Source organism: Rhinolophus ferrumequinum, chromosome 3 (assembly GCF_004115265.2).
Source record: "Rhinolophus ferrumequinum isolate MPI-CBG mRhiFer1 chromosome 3, mRhiFer1_v1.p, whole genome shotgun sequence".
Taxonomy (NCBI): Eukaryota; Metazoa; Chordata; class Mammalia; order Chiroptera; family Rhinolophidae; genus Rhinolophus; species Rhinolophus ferrumequinum.
In genome coordinates this window covers 8,030,579-8,051,452 of record NC_046286.1, presented here as the reverse complement: position 1 = coordinate 8,051,452, position 20,874 = coordinate 8,030,579, and the positions used below count along the sequence as shown (strand labels likewise).

At 36.5% G+C, this 20,874-nt stretch overlaps 1 protein-coding gene across 4 annotated transcripts in view; it reads right to left on the bottom strand.

The window, feature by feature from the left end:
• The window catches only part of ZFAND3 (zinc finger AN1-type containing 3), a 314,249-nt gene that overhangs the window by 63,016 nt on the left and 230,359 nt on the right, over positions 1-20,874 (bottom strand). For all 4 annotated transcript variants that reach the window (XM_033099911.1, XM_033099924.1, XM_033099906.1 and 1 more), the window contains one exon: positions 16,970-17,152. In XM_033099911.1, the coding sequence (XP_032955802.1) occupies positions 16,970-17,152 (183 nt within the window). The remainder of the gene's footprint in view (positions 1-16,969; positions 17,153-20,874) is intronic.

Genomic DNA, 20,874 nt, shown 5'->3' with positions numbered 1-20,874 from the left:
TAACTGGCAGTGATAATATATCCCAGCTTTGATAATTGGGACAATATTATAAACAGAGAACTTGGAATTAAGTTTGGTCTGCCACACTGTAACCTATGAAACTTAAAAAATCCAGAACAGACGCATGTAAGCACTGCACATATGTACATTCTACACTGATTGTGCTGTCATACAAAATTCCTGTACTCTCAAATAAAAGAAGCAGCCACAGGAGATTACACTACCTATCCTTACACAATTAACTACAAATCAACTCCGTTAAAATTAATGCAAGAAATTAAGGGCTACTCAAGGGGAACCCTTTTCAGGCTTTGTCTACAACAATAAAAATATAACATGAGTCCCATGTGGACATAGCAAACAAAATAATTTTGAGAGTTGATGGGAAGGGTTAAAGTCAGGGCGTCTGCTCCATCAAGAAATGAAGTTGGCTTTTCTTTACTGTGCTTCCTAATGCCTGAGAGAGGGGCTGGAGTATGGTCCCATAAATCATTGTAAACTCTATTTTGGGCCTTTCTTCTCCTTCTTTCCAAACAGCAGGATGGACAGAGCTAATAACTTAAGAGCAAGATGAGGAAGTTTCTTGAAGACTGGATTCTATTGGTAAAGAGTGAATGAGTGAGTGTGTGTGTGTTCGTTCAGTGTGATCAAGGTGTTGGGAAAATAAATGTATTTCTAAGCACAGAACAATTCACATCATTACCTTCTAGCCTATATTAGTGGCAACTGAGTTTGGAACAATACGTTTTGTATTTTTAAACATTAAAAAAAACCACAAAAGTTCCTTGGTTAATATGACAGGTGCTCCGGGGATTCTGAACAACATGAGAACAAGATTAACCAACCTGAACTAACTTTCAGCCGATCACCATGACTGTTTTTTGCTTTCTTTTGCTAGAGCAAATTAAATATCTGAATTTTTTCAAGTTCTTCATTATCTGGAGGTATTTCATAACAAAATCATTTTGCATTTGATATTAATTAAGCGGATTTTTTGCTAAGTTTCAACAATTTAGAGTCTAGAATTTGCAAGTAAATAAATGTCTGTGGTACCGTGTGGTTTGTGACCAGAAGTCTGAATACTCTATCTTCTAGGGATGTTTCTATTCTTGTATTAAAGGTGTCATACATAATGCAGCACTATGGATCGCATCTGCAAGTCCACATGAGAGCCATGAAATGAAATTCTTCAGCTGTATCCCCAACAACTAGAAATCTTTATAGCATTTGCAATAGGGTAGTGTATTTACTTGTGGAAACATACTGATTTCAGCCCTGTCAAGTTGAAGACAGGGGCCAAATCTACATACTACCTTCACTATAACCTGCAAAACCAGAAAGACTGAATAAAAGTATCCCATTAAACTATCAACACTCATATTTCAAGCCAAAGTAGCAGAATTCTTAATTTTTTTTCCCAGCCTTCTGTAGAGTTACTGAGCATTTCAAAAAACCCTGAGCTACTCACTCATGTAGTAGGCTATCCCATAACTGGTTGAAGACTATGACTCAAGGAAGTAGAAAACACAGGTTTGGAGGGCAGATGCATTTAGGCTGGCAATCATTTTAGGCACTCAAAATTTAAGGCTGAGTAAATACAGAAAAATAGTATTTCTCTTTAACCTTGAAAATAGAGATCAACAATCTACCCAGAAAGATTTTGTTAAAACAGCTGTGATGACTGGTTATTTTCAGCTCCTGGTTCTAAGAGCCCTCATTGGCTGCAGTCATACCATATGCTAAAACACATCAATTAGGAAAAACGACTGCCAAGGAGTCAGTCAGCTAAAAATTGCCAGAAGCTCAATAATCAAACAAATATTCTACTATCAGCGCTTTCATGGTAACCACAAAATATTAATAAACAAAAATAGCCATTCCTTTTGCAGATTTATAACACTTCAATATTCTTGCTTAATTAACATGACATTTACATAACAGTATCTAATTAATTTCCAACTAAAGGCTAATTAGAAGCACATCATCCTTTTTTAATCAGCTTGTCAATTCCACTCTATCTTAAGCGGCACATTGTTTACCTTTACAGCATCTCACCTTTCCAGGCTCACTGTTCGAAAAGTGATTTTGGGCAACAGAGTCAAGAGCTGCAATTCTCCCCCCTCTCTAGAGATTCATATCGATTTTTTTGATTAGGAGTCTCAAAAACAAAAATCTATGCAATGGAGATAGTGAAACGAATGCTACACTGTCTCCTGATGTGACCGTACTAAGAATGTAAAACTTTTAAAAATATTCAAAGGTTCTATATTTCTTCAACAGTAAAATATTCCTCTTTTAAAAGCCTTCAATGTACACATGGAGACTTAAAATACTAAACAGTAATAAATAAATGCTAATAAATGAGTATCAGGAACAGATCAGAACGCACAATAAGTCATCTCTTCAGAAAAGAAAACCCTATCCTCCAACCCCGCCCTAAACCTGCAGTTCATGCATTGTTTTAATCAGAAAGGACACACCTAATCTGTCTACATAACTGAGTTTGAAAAGCACCATCGATTGAAAACAAGGATATATAAAGATATAATGAGTAAGAATCTACGTTTACAGAAAATCTTCAGATAGATAATAGCCACCCAATTTCTCCAAATGAAACTTTCAAATTAAACCATTTACGAAGCTTGTTGCAGAATCTAAGTGTTAATCTGTTAGAAATTCTAACCCTAACTCATTGCATGATCTCTCACACCATTTGTACCTAAATTAAGGATTCATGAGAATAGGATTTTTAAAGTGGGTCAGAAGTTGCTACTGGTAGCTATCTATTTTGCTCATAAAGGGCTTTTCAAAAAAATTTCATTACCATTCCCCTAAATAATTACAGTGCTGGGCAGGTTTGCAAACATGAGACAGAAAGAGAGAGAGGTATGTGTGTATATGTGTGTGTGCACACGCTCATGCTCATAAGCCTATTTATTGCTCAAATAAATAAAATTAAAAATTCTCCCACACCATCTTCCCCAGGGAAAAACATTACAAGCAAAACGAAATCAGGAATGCTTTCTATTTGCTCAGTGCTGATGACCTCTTCTGTGGAAGCAGAGTGGACGTCCCTACTGGGGCTGTGCTTCGGAAGAAACGCTCTCTCCTGAACCAGCAATGGCCTTACTGGAATGAGCCTCAAGGGCAGGGGCAAAGTTTTACTCATCTTGGTAATCTAGCACATTAGGTGTTCAAAATATATTTTTCAATAAGGAAGAGAGTCAATAATATTGTCATAACTATGTATGGTGCCAGATGGGTGACTTGTTGGTGTGATAACTTCATAAGGTATGTAAATGTCTAATCACTATGTTGTACGCCTGAAACTAATATAATATTGTATGTCAACTGTAATTGAAAAATAAATTAAAAAATACAACAGTATTGAAAACCAGAAATTTGCTAAAAAAGTATATTTCAAGTATTCTGCACATACAAAAAAGGAGATGACTATGCAAGGAGATAGGTTAATTATCTTAACTGTAATGATCAATATGTATAGGTATATCAAATCAACATGTTCTATACCTTAAGAATATACAATTTTTGGGCCGGCCCGGTGGCTCAGGCAGTTAGAACTCCATGCTCCTAACTCCGAAGGCTTCTGGTTCGCTTTCCACATGGGCCAGTGGGCTCTCAACCACAAGGTTGCCAGTTCGATTTCTCGAGTCCTGCAGGGGATGGTGGGCAGCACCCTCTGCAACTAGCAACGGCAACTGGACCTGGAGCTGAGCTGCGCCCTCCACAACTAAGACTGAAAGGACAACAACTTGACTTGGGAAAAAAAAAGGCCTGGAAGTACACACTGTTCCCCAATAAAGTCCTGTTCCCCTTCCCCAATAAAATCTTTAAAAAAAAATTTTTAAAAAAAGAATATACAATTTTTATTTAAAAGTAAATAAATAAATAAAAACAAAAATATGTATCTTTTCATTATTGAATGAAAATGATCCAGACCAAAAGCAATGGTTGGACATACGACATACATAGCTATTTAGAAGTGAAATGGAACTATTAATAAATATGGTTGATTTTCACCATATTCACATGTTGACCTAGCACAGCAATTCTCTAACATTCTGGTCTTGGAATCTTTTTACACTTAAAAATTACTAAGGACACTAAAGAGCTTTTGTTTATGTGGGTTATGTCTGTTGATATTTACCTGATCTGAAATTAAAACTGGAAAAAAATTTAAATATATCTTTATTTAAAATTCACAAAAATAATTACACATCAGCATATGTTTTTTGAAAAATAACTATAAATTTCTTAAAACTTGAGAATGGCCTGGCTTAAAGGAAGACACCGGGGTTTTCATAGCTGCATCTTCATTCAATCTGTTGCAATGCATTGTTTATATAAAGCATATAAAGAAAAAACACCTTCACACAGATATATAGTTGGAAAAGAAAAAACCTTGTGGACCCCCGAATGGGTTCTGGAGACCTCTATAGGTCCTTGAACCACACTTTGAAGACCAATGGTATAGAACAAAGCAGTGCACCTAAATTATATTATATCCATTTTCCCTGAAGCATAGTATGGAGCACATGCACGGAGCACATGCACAAGTCCCTTCCCTTTCCAAAGATGGCTTTGCAACCTTCTTGCCAGTGGGGGGGCAAGATTTATGAAAAGGCTCTTGGTAGCTGAACTACACCAAAAAAAAAAAGCTCTTCTTTTTATTAATTATTAATTATATTAATTGAAAATATAATTTCCAATTTCTCCATAGTTTCCTCACATGACAATTGCCTTGTTCTAGTGTTGCAGGGACCAAATGATGCTCTAGTATAAATAATAGTAAAAGGTTTGCCCATTCTCAAAATATGTTAATACTGAAGTAAATAAAGGCAGGGGATAGTGGAATAAACTCTACAGTCATTAATTTCAACTGAGGATATTCTACTTCTACGTACGTAGGAAGAGTAAAAACATGTTTCATGGAACTCAAAGGATTCTGAGCAAGCAGTTAAATTCATCCAATTTCAGTTTTTCAGATGCAATCTCTCACCTAGAACCCTGATGACCAACAAAGAGCTTCCCACTGACTGACACATACCGACCACCAATACTCCAAAAAGTGATGAAGTCCAACAGCAATTAACACCAAAATTCTAAGACACCACCACAATCTTGGGGATCAAAACTAAGAATCCATTTCTGAGAGGTCAAATACCACCTGGCTAAGAAAGTCAGTTCTATTTTTAGACACTTTTGTTTCTCTCTGTGACAAAGCATATTTAATATGGATATGAAATCAGGAGCTGTCACATCTCCAATTTAGGCTTCAGTTGTAACTATTTACAGGCTTAACTAAGGCACAACTCAGGTTTCTAGATTTGCATTTTACCATCAACACAAATATGAATCTCATAACATTAATGGAGAAACCAGTCAGCATTAGAAGAGCTTTTATTTTTTTTTGACGTAGTTCAGCTACCAAGAGCCTTTTCATAAATCTTGCCCCGCACCGGCAAGAAGGTTGCAAACCATCTTTGGAAAGGGAAGGAATTTGTGTATGTGCTCCGTGCATGTGCTCCGTACTATGCTTCAGAGAAAATGGAAAAAGACAACCTTTTAGGCCAGAGGTATGGCCCCATGGGCACTTAAAAAAGAAGGTGGAACACAGGTGCCCTTCTTCCCGGCCCCTTTGCCGAGACTCTCCTATAGGTGTCTGTACCACAGCTGGCAATGTGTTCAGAGTGACAATGAATGGAAGGTACCTCAGTCCAACTTTCCTGTTTTACAGAGAACGCTAGAAGGTCTTACTAATTGGACCTCTTTTTGCAAGTAGTAGTTGAAAATGTCACCATTTACATTTATGTAGAGAAGTGTTTATATTGATATTTTGGAATTTTAAAAATTCCTTAACAAGGTGGCATCCTACTGTTTTTATTAAATCTAAAGAATTGTCCTTTGATAGATCAAAAGTAAAATGGTTTATGAAGTAACAACACATGAACACAAAATGTCAAGTTACATTTAGTCATTTTATGGCACTGGCAACTCGAATTTTTGGAGAGAAGTTCATAAACACAATTAAAATATATCTGTATAAGGTTAAAATAGCTACCTCTAATACACCCAAATCAATTCTCCTATTATAATGTGATTTTTTCCAGCCAAACACTTCTGTCATAATAACGCTGAGGTTTAGTTTAAAATCAGCACAGTGTCACCCATTACCCAAGTCTACACAAAAGAAAAACAACATGACAACTGCAAAGGGCTAAAGCTGTGTGAAGTGTAGTTGTTCACTGTGACCTTTCCTTTCACAGCAAAGCAGAACATTTCAGTTAATAAGAACATTTAAAAAAAAATCTGCATTTGCAAAGAGGGGGTCAAAGAGTTAGGTGTTGCTTCCAATCCTCTTCTGAGTATCAATGACTGTGTAATATCACAGGTACTCAAGGAAATCTTTATGGGAAACTAACCTCTCAGATTTGCAGCCTTCTAAAGGGGCCCTTAAAGATAAGTGTTTATGGTTTGCTAGCCTCTCTTGCAAAGGGGAATTTTGAAGGGGGAAATTCAGGTGAGAAAAATATGGCTATTTCAAAATTGGTCGGTGGTTGGCTATTTGCACAGTTAAAAAAAAGACAGTCTCCCATTATTTTAAAAAGCTCTGTTAAAAGTGATGAATGGTCACAATAACAAGACAACCAAATTACTTCATCTTGGGGCTACCAAATAGCACAGAAAATAATAATAGTAAGTAGTTGTTCAAAAGGTATCAAAACACATGTAGGTTTCCAAAAGTAAGAAAAATAAGGCAACTTTTCTAAATATTCAAATCACTAACCATTTACTGCGTGCTGCCTTGCCAAGCGCTATGCTGGGCACTCTAGGGTACAGCGAAGCAGCATAAAATAAAGTCTCTACTAATTTTGGGTTTCATCTCTAAACTCGTATTGAGAGATGACATTCTCAAGTCAAAGAGGTAACCTACACAGTAAGTGATTAGATGGTACAGGTAGGAAATATAGGAATGCTTTGGAGGAAGCAAGCAGTGTGGATCAAATGGTTTTGAGGTAGGCTTCCTAGAGCATCAATGAAAATGGTAATATGAGTGCCACGGTGTTTTCTGGGGGCAACAGGGGTCCGGTGTGGTTCAGAATTGGGCATCAGTGCTGGGAAAGATAGGCAGGTCAGATACAACGAGGGTCCAGATTATGGGGGAGAACGTGTCCGATACAAGATTAAGAATCTGGATGACCAAATAGGTGGTGATGAGTCAACAGGAGAATTTCCTTTTTTGTTTGACAAAATATCAATGGGAGATTCATCTGACAAGTTTTATGGACTAGAACAAGATTAGAAGCAAGAACAATTTAAAGATTATGTCTGTAATCCTATGAAAACATGGTGGCAGTGAGACCTTTCCAGACCTTTAGACTTTTTCCATTGAGCTAACTAGAGGATCATACACAAAGACTAATTAGGAAATATGAACAATATCAGAGTAATTAAGAATAAGATTTAGTTTGTGTACTTAGTATAATATATATTCTAAAATTAAGAGCCCCTTTAATAGAAGAAATTTAAAAATAATATGTATAACTTTATTCCAATAAATTTAGAAATCTAAATGAAATGGGTGTTTCTATAGTAATATTAATTGCCAAAACTGACTTTAAATGAGGTAGAAAATATGAATAGTCTAATATCAGATATCAGACTAATCAGCTTTATGAGTAAGTTCTTCAAGCTTTCAAAAAATAGATACATTACATAATGTTAGAATGTAAGACAAAAGGCTATGTTACATACAGCACAGGAAAGATGAAAAAATTTCCATGAGATTTATGTAACTGATGGCAAAACTAGACAAAAATAACATGCACACCACATATAAACACACACGTACATAAAATTAACTCACTTATTAAAAAGGTGTAAAATTTAAAATAAAGTTAGCATTTTGAATCCAGCAGTATAATAAAAGAACTAGTAGGGTTTATTCAAGGAATGCAAAGACAGTTTAATACTGTAAATCTTTTTAATTAGGAGAAATCCATATGATTGTCTCAATAGCTGCTGAAAAAGCATTTTATAAAATTCAACACTCCTCTCAGATTAAAAAAAAAAAAAGCAAGGTATAAATAGAAGTTTCCTAAACCCGATAAACAATATCCACAAGAAACCTACAGCAAATACGATATTTGTGAAATACTAGAAGTAGTCTCATTAGAAGTAGGCATGAGAAAAAAGAGAAAATATAAAGCTGTGAAGAAAAAATTCTAGCAAGAAATGTATAAGGTTTATATTAAGAAAATGATAAGTCTTTATTCAAGTATATATAAGGTTTGAACAAATGAAGAGAAATGATATTACTATATGAGAAGGCCCAATGGTGTATTAAAATGTCAATTATTCCCAAATAAATCTATATATTTAATGTAATTCCCAAATCACACTGTAATTTTTAATAGACCTTGACAAGCTGACTATAAAATTCATCAACAGAAAATACAAAAGAGCAGCCAACAAAATTTAGAAAAACAGGAATATACAAGTAGATCAATGAAACAAATAAAAGAGAGCCTAAAAATAGATCTATGTCTATATAATAATAATGTCATTTCAAACCAGGACTATTTAATAAATGGTTTTGAGATAACTGGTTATCCATTTGGAGAACTAAAAGGTAAATCCTTATACCTCGTATCATATACAAAATAAATTCCAGATGGATTCAAGAACTAAATAAATTAAAAGATAAACTACAAAAGTATTAAAATATATAGAGAAGTATTTTTATAATTCTGTGATGGAGAAAATCTTCTATGAAAGACACAAACCTAGAAGGCAAAAAGACCAACAGACTTGAATTTTAAAATCTGTGAGGTTTCTAATGGAATCTAAGACACCCAAATCAAAAATAAAAGCCAAGTGACATACCAGAAGAAAATATTTGTAAGATACGTAACAAAGATTTATTATCTAGAATATATGAGCTCCTACAAATCAGTAAGAAAAAGATGGCTAATAAATAAGCCAAGAATACGGAGAGGCAAGTCACTGGAGACATAAATAACTGGTAAACACAGGAAAGAGGGCTCAGTCTCACTAGCAAAAGATGTCAGGAGAATGCAAGTTAAAATGAGCTATTCTTTTGCCTGTTGCAAAAAAAATAAATACAATAAAAGGAACACCAAACATTTAAAAGTGTAGGAAACACTCTCAAACACTATTCTTAGGGGTATAAAGTGGTAATGTCATTTTGAAAATGAATCTGGCCATGTATATCAAATTTAAAATACACACATTCTCTGACTTGTTAGCTCCTCTTCCATGTTTATCATGGAAAAATGACACATGCACTATTAGCCATTTACAAAAATTTTTACTTCACATGGTTTATAGTAGTTAAATATTAGAAACAGTTCAAAAGAAGAGAAAATAATAATATGGAATACTATGCAGCAGTTTAAAAAGAATATATGCTAAACTGGAAAGATCTCTAAAACATACTGCTAAATTTACAAGCAAGTTACAAACCAATATGTATAGTATGTTCTCATTTGTATAAAAATGAAGAAAACCTTATATGAATGTAAACTTGTATATAGCTACACAGCAAAGAAAATATAACCCAAAATGAATAAACAGTGGTTATCTCTGGAAAGAGTGGAAATTTGGTGGGGGTGGGGTGGCGATATAAAGGAGTATTTTTACCTTCTCTTCTACATAAACCTATCTGTCTTTACCTATACGCTTAAAAATAGGATTAAAAACTACAGAAAAAGGTAAAAAAAGCCAGCAAATAATTTTTAAAAAGCATGATTTTGCTTTAATTTGGCTTTTATTTTGACTACAAGTTGAAGGTCAGATGACCCTATAAGTGTTTAAACAGTTCCCACCAGCTAACATTATGGAATAGAAATAATTTCTATAAGAAAACACTGCTAAACTGCTCAAGTCCTTCTGCATTTTGACAGGGATGAATTTAATATTCCCATTGATTCCTGGTGAATTACACATTCAATTCAATACAGCATGTAACTGTACATTATCATACTGTACTGCAAAGTATCCATCTTTCTAGAACACAGCCCTAATGAAAGCAGCATGCCTTACAGGATAAGCTTCAGGATAAATAAATGCACTGGGAAAAAAACAAAAACCCTTTAAATTAAAATCAAAAGAGACATTTAAAGTTTGGGCATTCTTCATTATGGGAAAGAATCTTCCACTTTGAGACTATTATATATCAGAAAAGCTCCATCTGTTGTATAATTATCTCTGATAAACGACCTGATGCTTAAGCGTTTCATCAAAGAAAAGGGAAGAGAAAGACACATAGAGAAGGAACTGTAAATAAATCTCCCCACAATATTTCACGTAAAACCAGCCCAGCAGGAAGTCATAAAATGTTTTAATAGGTAATATTTTCTAAGTGTTCTACTAGAGTAAACCAGCCTGTTTTGCCCAATATCTGGTCTTCCGATGTAGGCACACTCCAAAAAAGGGAAAACTAGTTTCATTTAGGGACTATTAGAAATGTAATTGGTAAAAACGAACAAAAAGCTTAGCCACTTGGTGGCAGTGATATTAATTTTCCAGGGGACACATAAGGGCTTGTCAGACAGGAATGAAGACTAGTAGTAGCCATGAGGATCAATGTATGTTCAAAAACCCAAGGGCAGGCTAGCAAGGGCAGCTGTTAAAATGCACCCCCACTCTATTTTATTTTTTAAATGCCTGGGGGAGCTAGAGAGTATCACGGAACCAGTTTCCAAGGTAACAATGGAAATCTCTTTGTTCAACCAAATGAATTTAACCACAGATAAAGAATGTTCTCCAGTTTCTATTTTGGGAATCACTATAAAATTAAAGGAAAATCCAGCCAGCACTTTGGAATGAAGACTTAATCATTAAAAAATCTTCACTAACATTCAGTTAGTATGGTTTTCACTTTTTCTGTATATTTTCTTTTGGCTACAACAAAAGCATCTCTTGGGTAGATGCAGTGTAGAAGAATAAGAAAAACTTGAGCATAATTATGGATGAAAAATGCCCAAAGCTGAGTTTCAGCCCTGTCACGTGACTCAAGGCAGGTCACCATGCAAACCGTTTTCTCATCTATAGAACAGGAAAATTACCTGCCCTGCCAAGGCGGTACACTTTCAGGACGATCCCAGGAAAAAAATGTTTGTCAAAGTGCTTTGTAAAACAGAGGTTGCCAAACTTCTATAAAGGACCACTGGCCTCTGTAGCAACTACTCAAGTCTGCTGCTGTAGTGTAGAAGTAGCTACAAACAATACATGAATAAATGAACATGGCTGTGTTCCAATAAAACTTTATTTATGAACATTGAAATCTGAACTTCATGTATATAGTTTTCACATGTCACAAAATACTTTTCTTTTGATTTTTTTTCAATCATTTAAAATTATTCTTAGCTCATGGGCCGTACAAAAGCAGGCGCTGGGCTGGATTTGGCCTTTGGGCTGTAGCTGCCAACTCCTCTGGTAAAGCAGAATTCTACATATGTGTTGGTGGCTGTTTGTTCCTTAGCATTTTCTCTGCAGAGCTTAGGAGAGTCTGAGGTGGGCCTTCTCTACCTGCTAGACCAGAATGTCAGAATATTTGAAAACAGTGTCTTTCCAGGCACTGGAAAGAAAACGGACCAGTCAACTCTCCTCTAACACCTCAACTTCCCTCCAATACGGAGCGGGATTGGGCGGGGGGGACGGCGAGGTGGGCATGCACATCGTAAGGCCCCCAAACAGGTCCTGCGTAGGATGCCTAGTCCTTTAAGAGCATGACGGTAGGAAAGCTCATTTTTAGCAGAGATAAAGAAAAGTGCATTTTTCCGTCTCTTAAATCCAATCTGGTAAAACTGACTTAAAGTGACCAGTCCTCTGCCCGTCATTCAAAAATATTAACAAAACAACAACTGGTTCAGTGTTCTATCCTGTCTCTCTTTAAAAGTTGGTTCAAGAAACACAGGACAAATCACACTTTATCTCCTCTATGAAAAACCCAGAAATTGGGAGAACAGTAAACAGGTAGTAGCAAAAGCAGAAAGAAATGTTCTTTTTAAGTGTTTGTGCAACACCCCTCTGTAGTTTTCATTTGCATGCCACGTCCTTTTCTCCATAAATCACTAGAGACAGCCGGCTACAACGTGGTGCAGAGCGCTGGGCCGCTCCGTGGTCTTGAGCAAGATACTGAATCATCCTGTGTCTCCATTTCCACATCTGTGAAACAGAGGTGGTAACAGTACTCACCGTACAGGGTAATTATGAAGATAAAGTGTTTGGAACAGTACTTGAGCACTGTGGTGTTCGCTGCTACCATTATTATAGCATTTAAATGCTGTGACAATTCTTTGGTCACTGAATTTTGTTTACACTGTTTTTTGAAGTGTTTCTAATGCCTCAAGTTCCATGGATTCTTCTGCAGACACACAAGATGGAAGAGGAACATACATGTTTTCAGACAAAGAAATATCATTTATGTATCTGTTTCATTTGACCTTCACTCAAGTGTCTTAATTCTTTTGGATAAAAATCTGTATTTTACACACTCTTGTCTATAGTTCTTCCTGTAGCCGTAATCTTTTCAAAACAGTATTAATGTACCCAAACTCTCATAACCCTTCCGCTCATATAACAATGAGAAGTAGAAAGCAGATGTAAGCAATACTCATTCTCTTGATAAGAAAAAAAGTAAAACCTTTTTATAAGCTCCAAAGAATACACAATGGTTCCTGTTCTACACAATAACAACACATCTATAACTACTATAGAGTTTACAAACTATGCAGTATTTGGATTAGGAATTCCAAACCCATTTTCTAGCAACTCCCACACCCTACTTCTCCATACGTCTCCAGGGGAAGCTAAGAAGGACCAACATATGAAATTCTGGTCCCCTGACCTGAGGACACTAAAAGATCAATATAAATAATCCCCTGCTGCCTCTTCCTCCATCTTTCTTCTCCTGGGTAGGTCGTAGCTGAAGAAATTTGCAAGGTGTCAATTGATCAGGCTGTCTAATCTCACTTGGGTCTTCAGTGCTGCTTGGCAACCACCCTGACTTCCGGTGCATCCGCCCTGACGGCTCTAACAGCTTTAACCACCTGCCTTACTCTCCTCATCCCTACATCCCCATCCACGAACCAGGCACACATCTCCACTCTAGCACAGTGTTCAACCTAGGAGAGGTAGCAAAACCACCTGAGAAAGCTTTTGCAAAAGACATGCTTATTAACTGCTGCTCCTGCTGCACCCCTTTCACCCCCAAATTCTTATGCATCTGTTTAGGAGAACAGGCCAGAATCTCAGGGAGAGGTGTATGTATTTGAAAAGGTGACCTCCTTGTGGGTAGAGACCAATCTTAATAATTTCTGTACATAGCCCTTTATCTAGTGCCTAACATACAGTAGGTGCTCAGCAAAGACTGCTAAATGAATATACAAACCACTGAAACAGTTTATTTCGGTAACCAATCCCATTATCACCCATTTCACATGTCTCTTGTCGGTTTCCAGTCTCCGCAGCATTTGCACAACGTTGAGGCAATGTGCTATAGTTGTTGAAAACAAAGCCTCTGAGGCTAAATTTGTGAGCTGGAACATGAACTACCCTGCGAAGCACAAGCTCTGTCTGTAACTTTGGGTAAAAGTTACTGAACTTCTCTGTGCTTCAACTTCCTCATCTGTAAAAACACCTACCTTATAGGGTATTATAAAAATGAAATATTAGTACATGTAAAGGGCTTAGAATATAGCAAACACCTCACAAATGTGAGCTAACATTTTCATTATTGTTATTAAACCCCACACCATAAACTGAAATTTGTTCCTGGCTTTTGTGATCTTGCAGAACACACAATACAACGTATTGCATGTCATTCTGCTCCTCTGACTTCTTCAGTTGCCTCCTCTGTTTTGGTTTCACTCAAAATTCTCTCCTCACTGCTTTTCCACTCTTAGCAATCTCCTTTTACCCCAAAGCTCCGCCTCTCGCCTCCATGTAGATAAAGCCAACCCTGACTTCTCTCCCCTGAGTTCCAACTCAAACTCCCCAGTGGACCACTCACGTCATCATCAAATCTCAGATTAGCAAATCTCATTTCCCCAGATCTGTGAAAAACCTGAGAATTATAATAGTGAGCCCCACAAGAATTAGGAAATGAGATTACCTTCAGAGAGTTTAACATGAAGACGAACACACAATGGTTTAAAGCAGTGATGTCACCAGAAAGCGAGAGAATGAATCTGAAGCCAGTAGAACTAGACAATCCTTAATCAGATTGAAGGTATGTATATAGCAAAACAAAAAAACCGTGGCAGTCTATAGTGGCCTAGACTGGCAACTTATGGAAACAGGAAGTGGTGTGCCCTAGGGGCTCCAGAGCTCAGGGCAGGTCTAAATCCAGGTAGAAGAGGGGGAAAAGTGTATGAAGAAGGAATCTCGTACAAAAAGACCTTCCCTATATGTCCTTAGAGTATACCTGACAATCAACCTGACTCAATTAAAAATTTACTTCATCTAATCCCACGTGTTCTGAGTCATACTTTGCCATTTGCTGTATAAATCCTTGTTATAGGTTAGCTTCCCATAAAGGTCTGCCTTCAGACAAGATGTTTTAGTCATATGAATGTAGTATTTTTATGTCCAATTCCTGTTACAAGAATTTTTCATGATGAAGTAATAAAGCAACTTTCATGATTTGAGTTTCCTTAATTACAGAGAGAAAAAGTGCTGATCTTGCCAACATGAGTATTTCTATTCTCTGTGGCAATTATATTTCACATTGTGAATTAACTGATTAAAAGAACTGAAGCCAAATGCCTTGAATTTGAATTCTGGTTCTGGTATCTACTAGTTCATGACCACAGGCAAATTACTAGATCTCTTTGTGCCTGTATCCTTATCTATAGAAGGGGATAAGGATAATATCTACCTCACTGGGTTATCCTGAAATAAGACAGAAAATATACAAGTACAATGTGTTGCACATAAAGTGCTCAATAATTGGTAGCTATTGTTATCTCGTCTCACATGCATTCTTGGCTGCTCTAGTTGGTTTGTTGTGGCCTGACCCTGGTGTGTGTGGGTCCAATCAGATAAGGTTCTATCAGATGAGATCCTGACTAGCTCCAACCTTTCCCATAGACAAGGAATTCCTAAACTAAAGGCCATAGAGAGCTTTAGAACAATGTTACTCAAAATTGAGTATAAATGATTGGTGTGTGTTTTTCTGAGACAACAGGCCAGCACTTTCATCAGTTCCTTAATAAGTACATGATCCCAAATAGATTTTTAAAAACAAAACAAAACCTACTGCCTTAACATTACCACTACCATTTTCATCTTTTTTTCTCCTCTTAAATGATTTCTACACCTTCCCCTGGGCCTCTAATCAAAAAGTTATAGTTTTGAAAAGTCTCTCTCTGCAATGTTACCGTTTTCCTCCGAAAATAAGACCGAGCTAGACCATGAGCTCTAATGCATCTTTTGGAGCAAAAATTAAGTATTTTTACTTATAGTAAAATAAGACCAGATCTTATATATGATATGATATGATATAATAGCAGGTATAATATAATATATAACCAGGTATTATATTAATTTTTGCTCCAAAAGACGCATTAGAGCTGATTGTCTGGCTAGGTCTTATTTTCGGGGAAACGGTATTCTAGTGTTATCGTTCCCAGTTTCAATACTGCCAGGTTATTTCTACAAAAGAACTGTAATAATATTACTTCTGCTCAAAAACATGACTACTGTCTAACATCCAAGTATCTTAGCTGAGCGTTCAGCCTTTACGATTTGGCCATAATCTATCTTTCCAGCCCTGTCCTCCATAAATGGCCCTAAAAGGAGTCACTTGCCATTGCAGAACTGAACTCCATGCAGCTTTCCTCTATGTCTCATTCTACTCTGTCTAGAATGTCTTTTCGCCACTTTGTGCGTTTCCAATACTACTTTCTTCAGTAAACCAACACCTGTCTTTAACAATCATTATCTTTAATAACAGATATATTTAATTGCCCCTGCTAAATAATCAATTCTTTGGAAAACGGTGCTATGGCCTTCTTTACTTTTATATTGCCAATTTTACCTAGAACAGTGGTTTATGATAGGTTTAGATATTCAGTCTCTGATAATCTTTTCAAAGTTAGTAGACAGAACATTCTAAGCTATCATATTCCAAGGATTTCTATATGGTCATTAAATTTGAAACACCAAATTTCAACCTGTTAACTAAAGCTTTTAAAAGGCAAAAACTGCTGTGTCGTAACATCCCTATAATTTTCAACAAACATTGTCACAGTTATAGCTGTGCCCTAAAGGAGATGGTTATAGTATTACCAAGATAAAGTGGACAAGAGACTTTCATTACACATACACGATAACGGTATTCTATCACCTACGACTTACAGAAGAGTAACAAAAACCATCTCCTCTTCCCTTCAAATAGTTGTGTTCTATGAAGTATACAGCTTTATTCTCTCAGTTAATTGCCTAGAAACAGTCATGGCCCAGTTAGTGACGGAGGCAAGGTTTCAACCCAAGGTTCCTAAAATAGGGGCAAGTTCCCTAGACTAGTGGTTCCCAACACTTGCTGCACTTTAGAATTCTCTGCAGAGTTAAGAAGAACAGATCCCTGGGTCTCCCTCCAGACCAACTAAATTGACTCAGGGAATGTTACTGAAAATTAAAATTGTTTTTAAAATCCCCAGTGGATTCTGACTGGCAGCCAGGGCGGAGAGCCAGTGGTTCAAAACCTTGTGCACCTGGACAGTTAACATAAAAGGCTACCTTTTAAGAGCATCTTAAGCTCTACAGAACAGATGAAACTCATTCTCTAACTTGCTGCTTTGGGCCTACATGTCAACGCTTAATCTTGAGTTAAAAGAGCTACTATCTTTTTTCTGGGAGGAGGAATTATGGTAGGATTCTTGGGCTGCTTTCTCTAACACTTCACAGGACTGGCACTTACACTCCTCTTTACTTGGTGAAGTTACATTCAGTTCTGTCGGGAGCGGCTGCTGGCTGGGACTAAGAGTTGGCGTGGTTATCGAGGTATTGTTGTTGTCACTGGTGGTCTCTTCGGAAAACAAATCTGATTGGCTGTTACTTGTACTTGGAGTGGAATCATCGTCTGGTTGTTTCTTCTGAAAATCTGAAGAGAAAGCGTGAGAAAACCAGTTTAATTAATGACTTCACAATATCCTTGGGTATTACAAACAATGAAAGTTAGTACAAAAATGAAATGTAACAGCAGCAATAATAAAGAGTAATTTGGCTGACCGAAAACTTGCAGTAAAATACTGGTCAAAAACAAAATTGGCGGAGAGTAACGAGACTGAAAGCTTTCCAAGATCCTTATATTATTCAAAAGAATGGTGTAATGCTGATTTTTATTGTAAGATTTTGCTAAGCAAAATGCATGTTAAAATTTTAGGGATAATCAATAGAAGGAAAAAATACAGAAAAGTTGTTCAAATAAACAGAGGGCAGGTAAAAAGGGGGAAAAAACCTGCAGAGAACAAAGCAGGGTAAATAGAAAACATAAAAGATGACGTTAGAAGTAAGTACAGACGTATCAGTAATGGTAATAAATATAAATAGACTAAACTTAGCAGTTAAAAGACAGAAAATTTAGATTGAATAAACAAAGTCTTGTTCTTCGCAGTTTACAAAAGACATACTAAAAACATAAATATGAGGATACAGAAAAATTTAAAGTATACCAGCAATACACATGATTAAAAAGCCAGTAATAGCGATAGTACTGTCAGAGAATGTAGACTTTAAGGCAAAAACATTTAGAGATAAAGAAGATCACTATGTAACAGTAAACAAATTTCTTTTTAATTGGTGAATATTGGGGAACAGTGTGTTTCTCCAGGGCCCATCAGCTCCAAGTAATTGTCCTTCAATCTAGTTGTGGAGGGCGCAGCTCACTGGCCAATGTGGGAATCGAACCGGCAACCCTGTTGTTCAGAGCTTGCGCTCTAACCAACTGAGCCATCTGGCTGCCCAACAGTAAACAAATTTTTTTTTAACCAGAAAGATAAAACAATTGTGAACCTGTATGCACATAATAACGAAGCATCACAATCTGTAAAGCAAAAATGACTGTATTTATATGAAACTGGAAAATTTACTATCATAATGGGAAGGTTTTAATATATTTGTCTCAGACAAAATAACTAGTAAAATTAGTTAAGATTAATAAGCATATAAAGACTCATGTACCCCAAAATTAGATAATGAATTATTTTCAAACACACGAGGAACACTGATAAAAACTAACTAAAACCTGGCTAAGCCTTGACCACACGTTAGGCTATAAAGCAAAAGTCTCAGTATATGCCAAAAAATGAGATATACACATTGTACAGAGCAATTAAGTTAAAAATTCATAACAGAAAATTCTTCATATTTGGAAATTTAAAAAATACACTTTAAACTCATGGGTCAAATCAGGAAATAGAAAATCAGAAAATACGACCATTACATGATAATAAAATGACTCCTTATCAATATCCAGTACAGACGCAGACGCACATGCCTTACCTACACCACAGTCACGTCATTCGTAGGATATGCCTGAGGAGCTCAACACACACTACAAGATCTTAATTATACACTGTTTGTAACAGTAAAGAGTCAGATACAACCTAAAGGTCCATATATAGTAAAAATATCTTCAAATAATGGAATAACGTACATAGTGAGAACTATTGCCACATACATCAACATGAATCTCAAAATGTTGACCAAAAAAACCCAAGTCACTAAATAACGTAGTAAGACTGTACTTATATAAATCTTAAAACTGGGTAAAACTCACTATATTGTTTAGGAATATGTATGTTCAAACTATTAAAAATATTAACACAATTCAGGATAGTGGTTACCTCTTAGGTTGAGGGAGGGGGATGAGAAGGTGAGAAGTACACAGGAAGATTCAAAATTAGAGGTAGTGTCCACTGACAGAGAATGGACTGAAACAGTGTATTCAAGCATATAATGGAACGCTCAATGGCAGTTAGAAAAATGAATGAAGCTACAAATGCAACAGAAAAATGTCAAACACAATGCAGAGAGAGAAGCTACAGAAGGATACGTATAGCATAATATCTATATTAAAATTTAAAATATGTAAAAATACCATATTGTTTATGGATACATAATTACAATATAAAAACATGCATGGAAATGATACACCAAATTCAGAATAGTGGTTATTGGGAGGAGAGGGGGAGGAAAAGGGGTCTTCAAATCTATCTGTAATTTTTTATTTAAAGCTGGTGGTGGGTTAAATTATGATGTGTTGTCTGTATGTTTCATTTAAAAAAAACCCAATGGTAGTCTGTGAAGTTATTTTACTACATCAATTCTGAGAAAGAAAAGATCCTGACAATTCCACACTGCCTTATCTTTCGAACCACCGAGAAGCTGCTGCCATTATGCTCTGTCATCCCACTAGAACCGCTACTTTGACCTATCCTGGGCATAAGAATAGCTAGCATTTATGTTACACTTACCATGTGGCCAGGCACTAAACTAAATGTTTTACGTGTATAACTGATTTACGTGAATCTCACTGACGACCCTAACAAGGGAGGTATAATTAACACCACTTTATTGATGAGGAATCCAAGGCTCAGAAAGTTTAGGTATTTGTTCCAAGTTAACAGCTAGTAAGTAACAGGATGAGGATTTAAATACAGGTCCATGTGACACCAAACACATGGTCTTCAGTCACAACCACAGGACAAAGGAATGGTGAGCACCAGACAGGCCCAAGGAGAAGGCCCCCATGTCAAGCGTCCACCCACTCGTGGCACCAGAGGTGAGTGCAGTGGAAGAACCACTACCTGGCTGTGCTCATCAGTGACCTAATGCCTCTACGGTTTCTTTTCTGTGTGTTTATTTCTTAGCCACTTTCTTATTCTTCAGTGTTTTCACATTTTTAAACGGCTTATTATCCCAATGTTCTTTGTACATACAGCACTTCAGAGAAAAAGGTATTATATAAATGGAATAGAAATACCATAAATGGAATAGCAATAATGGTGCTTCTTTTTGATGTCATGCCATCTCATTCGCTCTCCTATGTCAATAATCATCGTGTCCCTCCTGTAACTATCTCTCTACTATTTAATTGGAAATGTCATAAGGCCCTAAAAGAACCGAAACCGAATCATCACTGTACCACCTAGCACAATCCCCAGTCCTGGAGACAGGCACACACTAACGCACTCACTCAGGCCCAATAACCCTTTCGGGTCAAATGATGTTTTTGTTTAAAGATACTGATTGTTAACAGGTCCCACCCACAGTCTCCAGTCCACACCTGTCATGCTCCTTGACGCTCAGGCACTTTGCTTTAAGTTTTCTTTTGTGACCTGCAGTTGAACAAGACCTTCTTTTAACCCATCCTTCCACTAGGCCTTTTCGGCACCTCCACAGGGTGACGGTGTTTTATTCCAAACCAAACTGGCTGCACCCAACAGATCTAGTAGAAGCTCAATACATTCTCGGCTTTCATTCTATAACGAACCCAAGAATCTCAGAATTTTACAACCAGAATTAATTTTAAAGATCCATCTCAATCCTCTCATCTTACAGAAAAAGAAAAGCAAGAGCCAAGAAAGTCAATGCTATGTCACCAGAAATTCAGAGTTAATCCTAAGAGTTTTCTAACTACAAAGTTAACAGTTTATACAGTAGAAAGAGCTTTAGCATCAAATCTGGATTCAAACCCTGACTTCACTTTTTACTGGGTATACGGCTAAAAGCAAACTGTTTAACCTTCTGGGGCCTCATCTAGAAAATGAAGGGAGAGAGTTATTTCTACCTCTCAGAATAATGTGGATTAAATAAGATAAT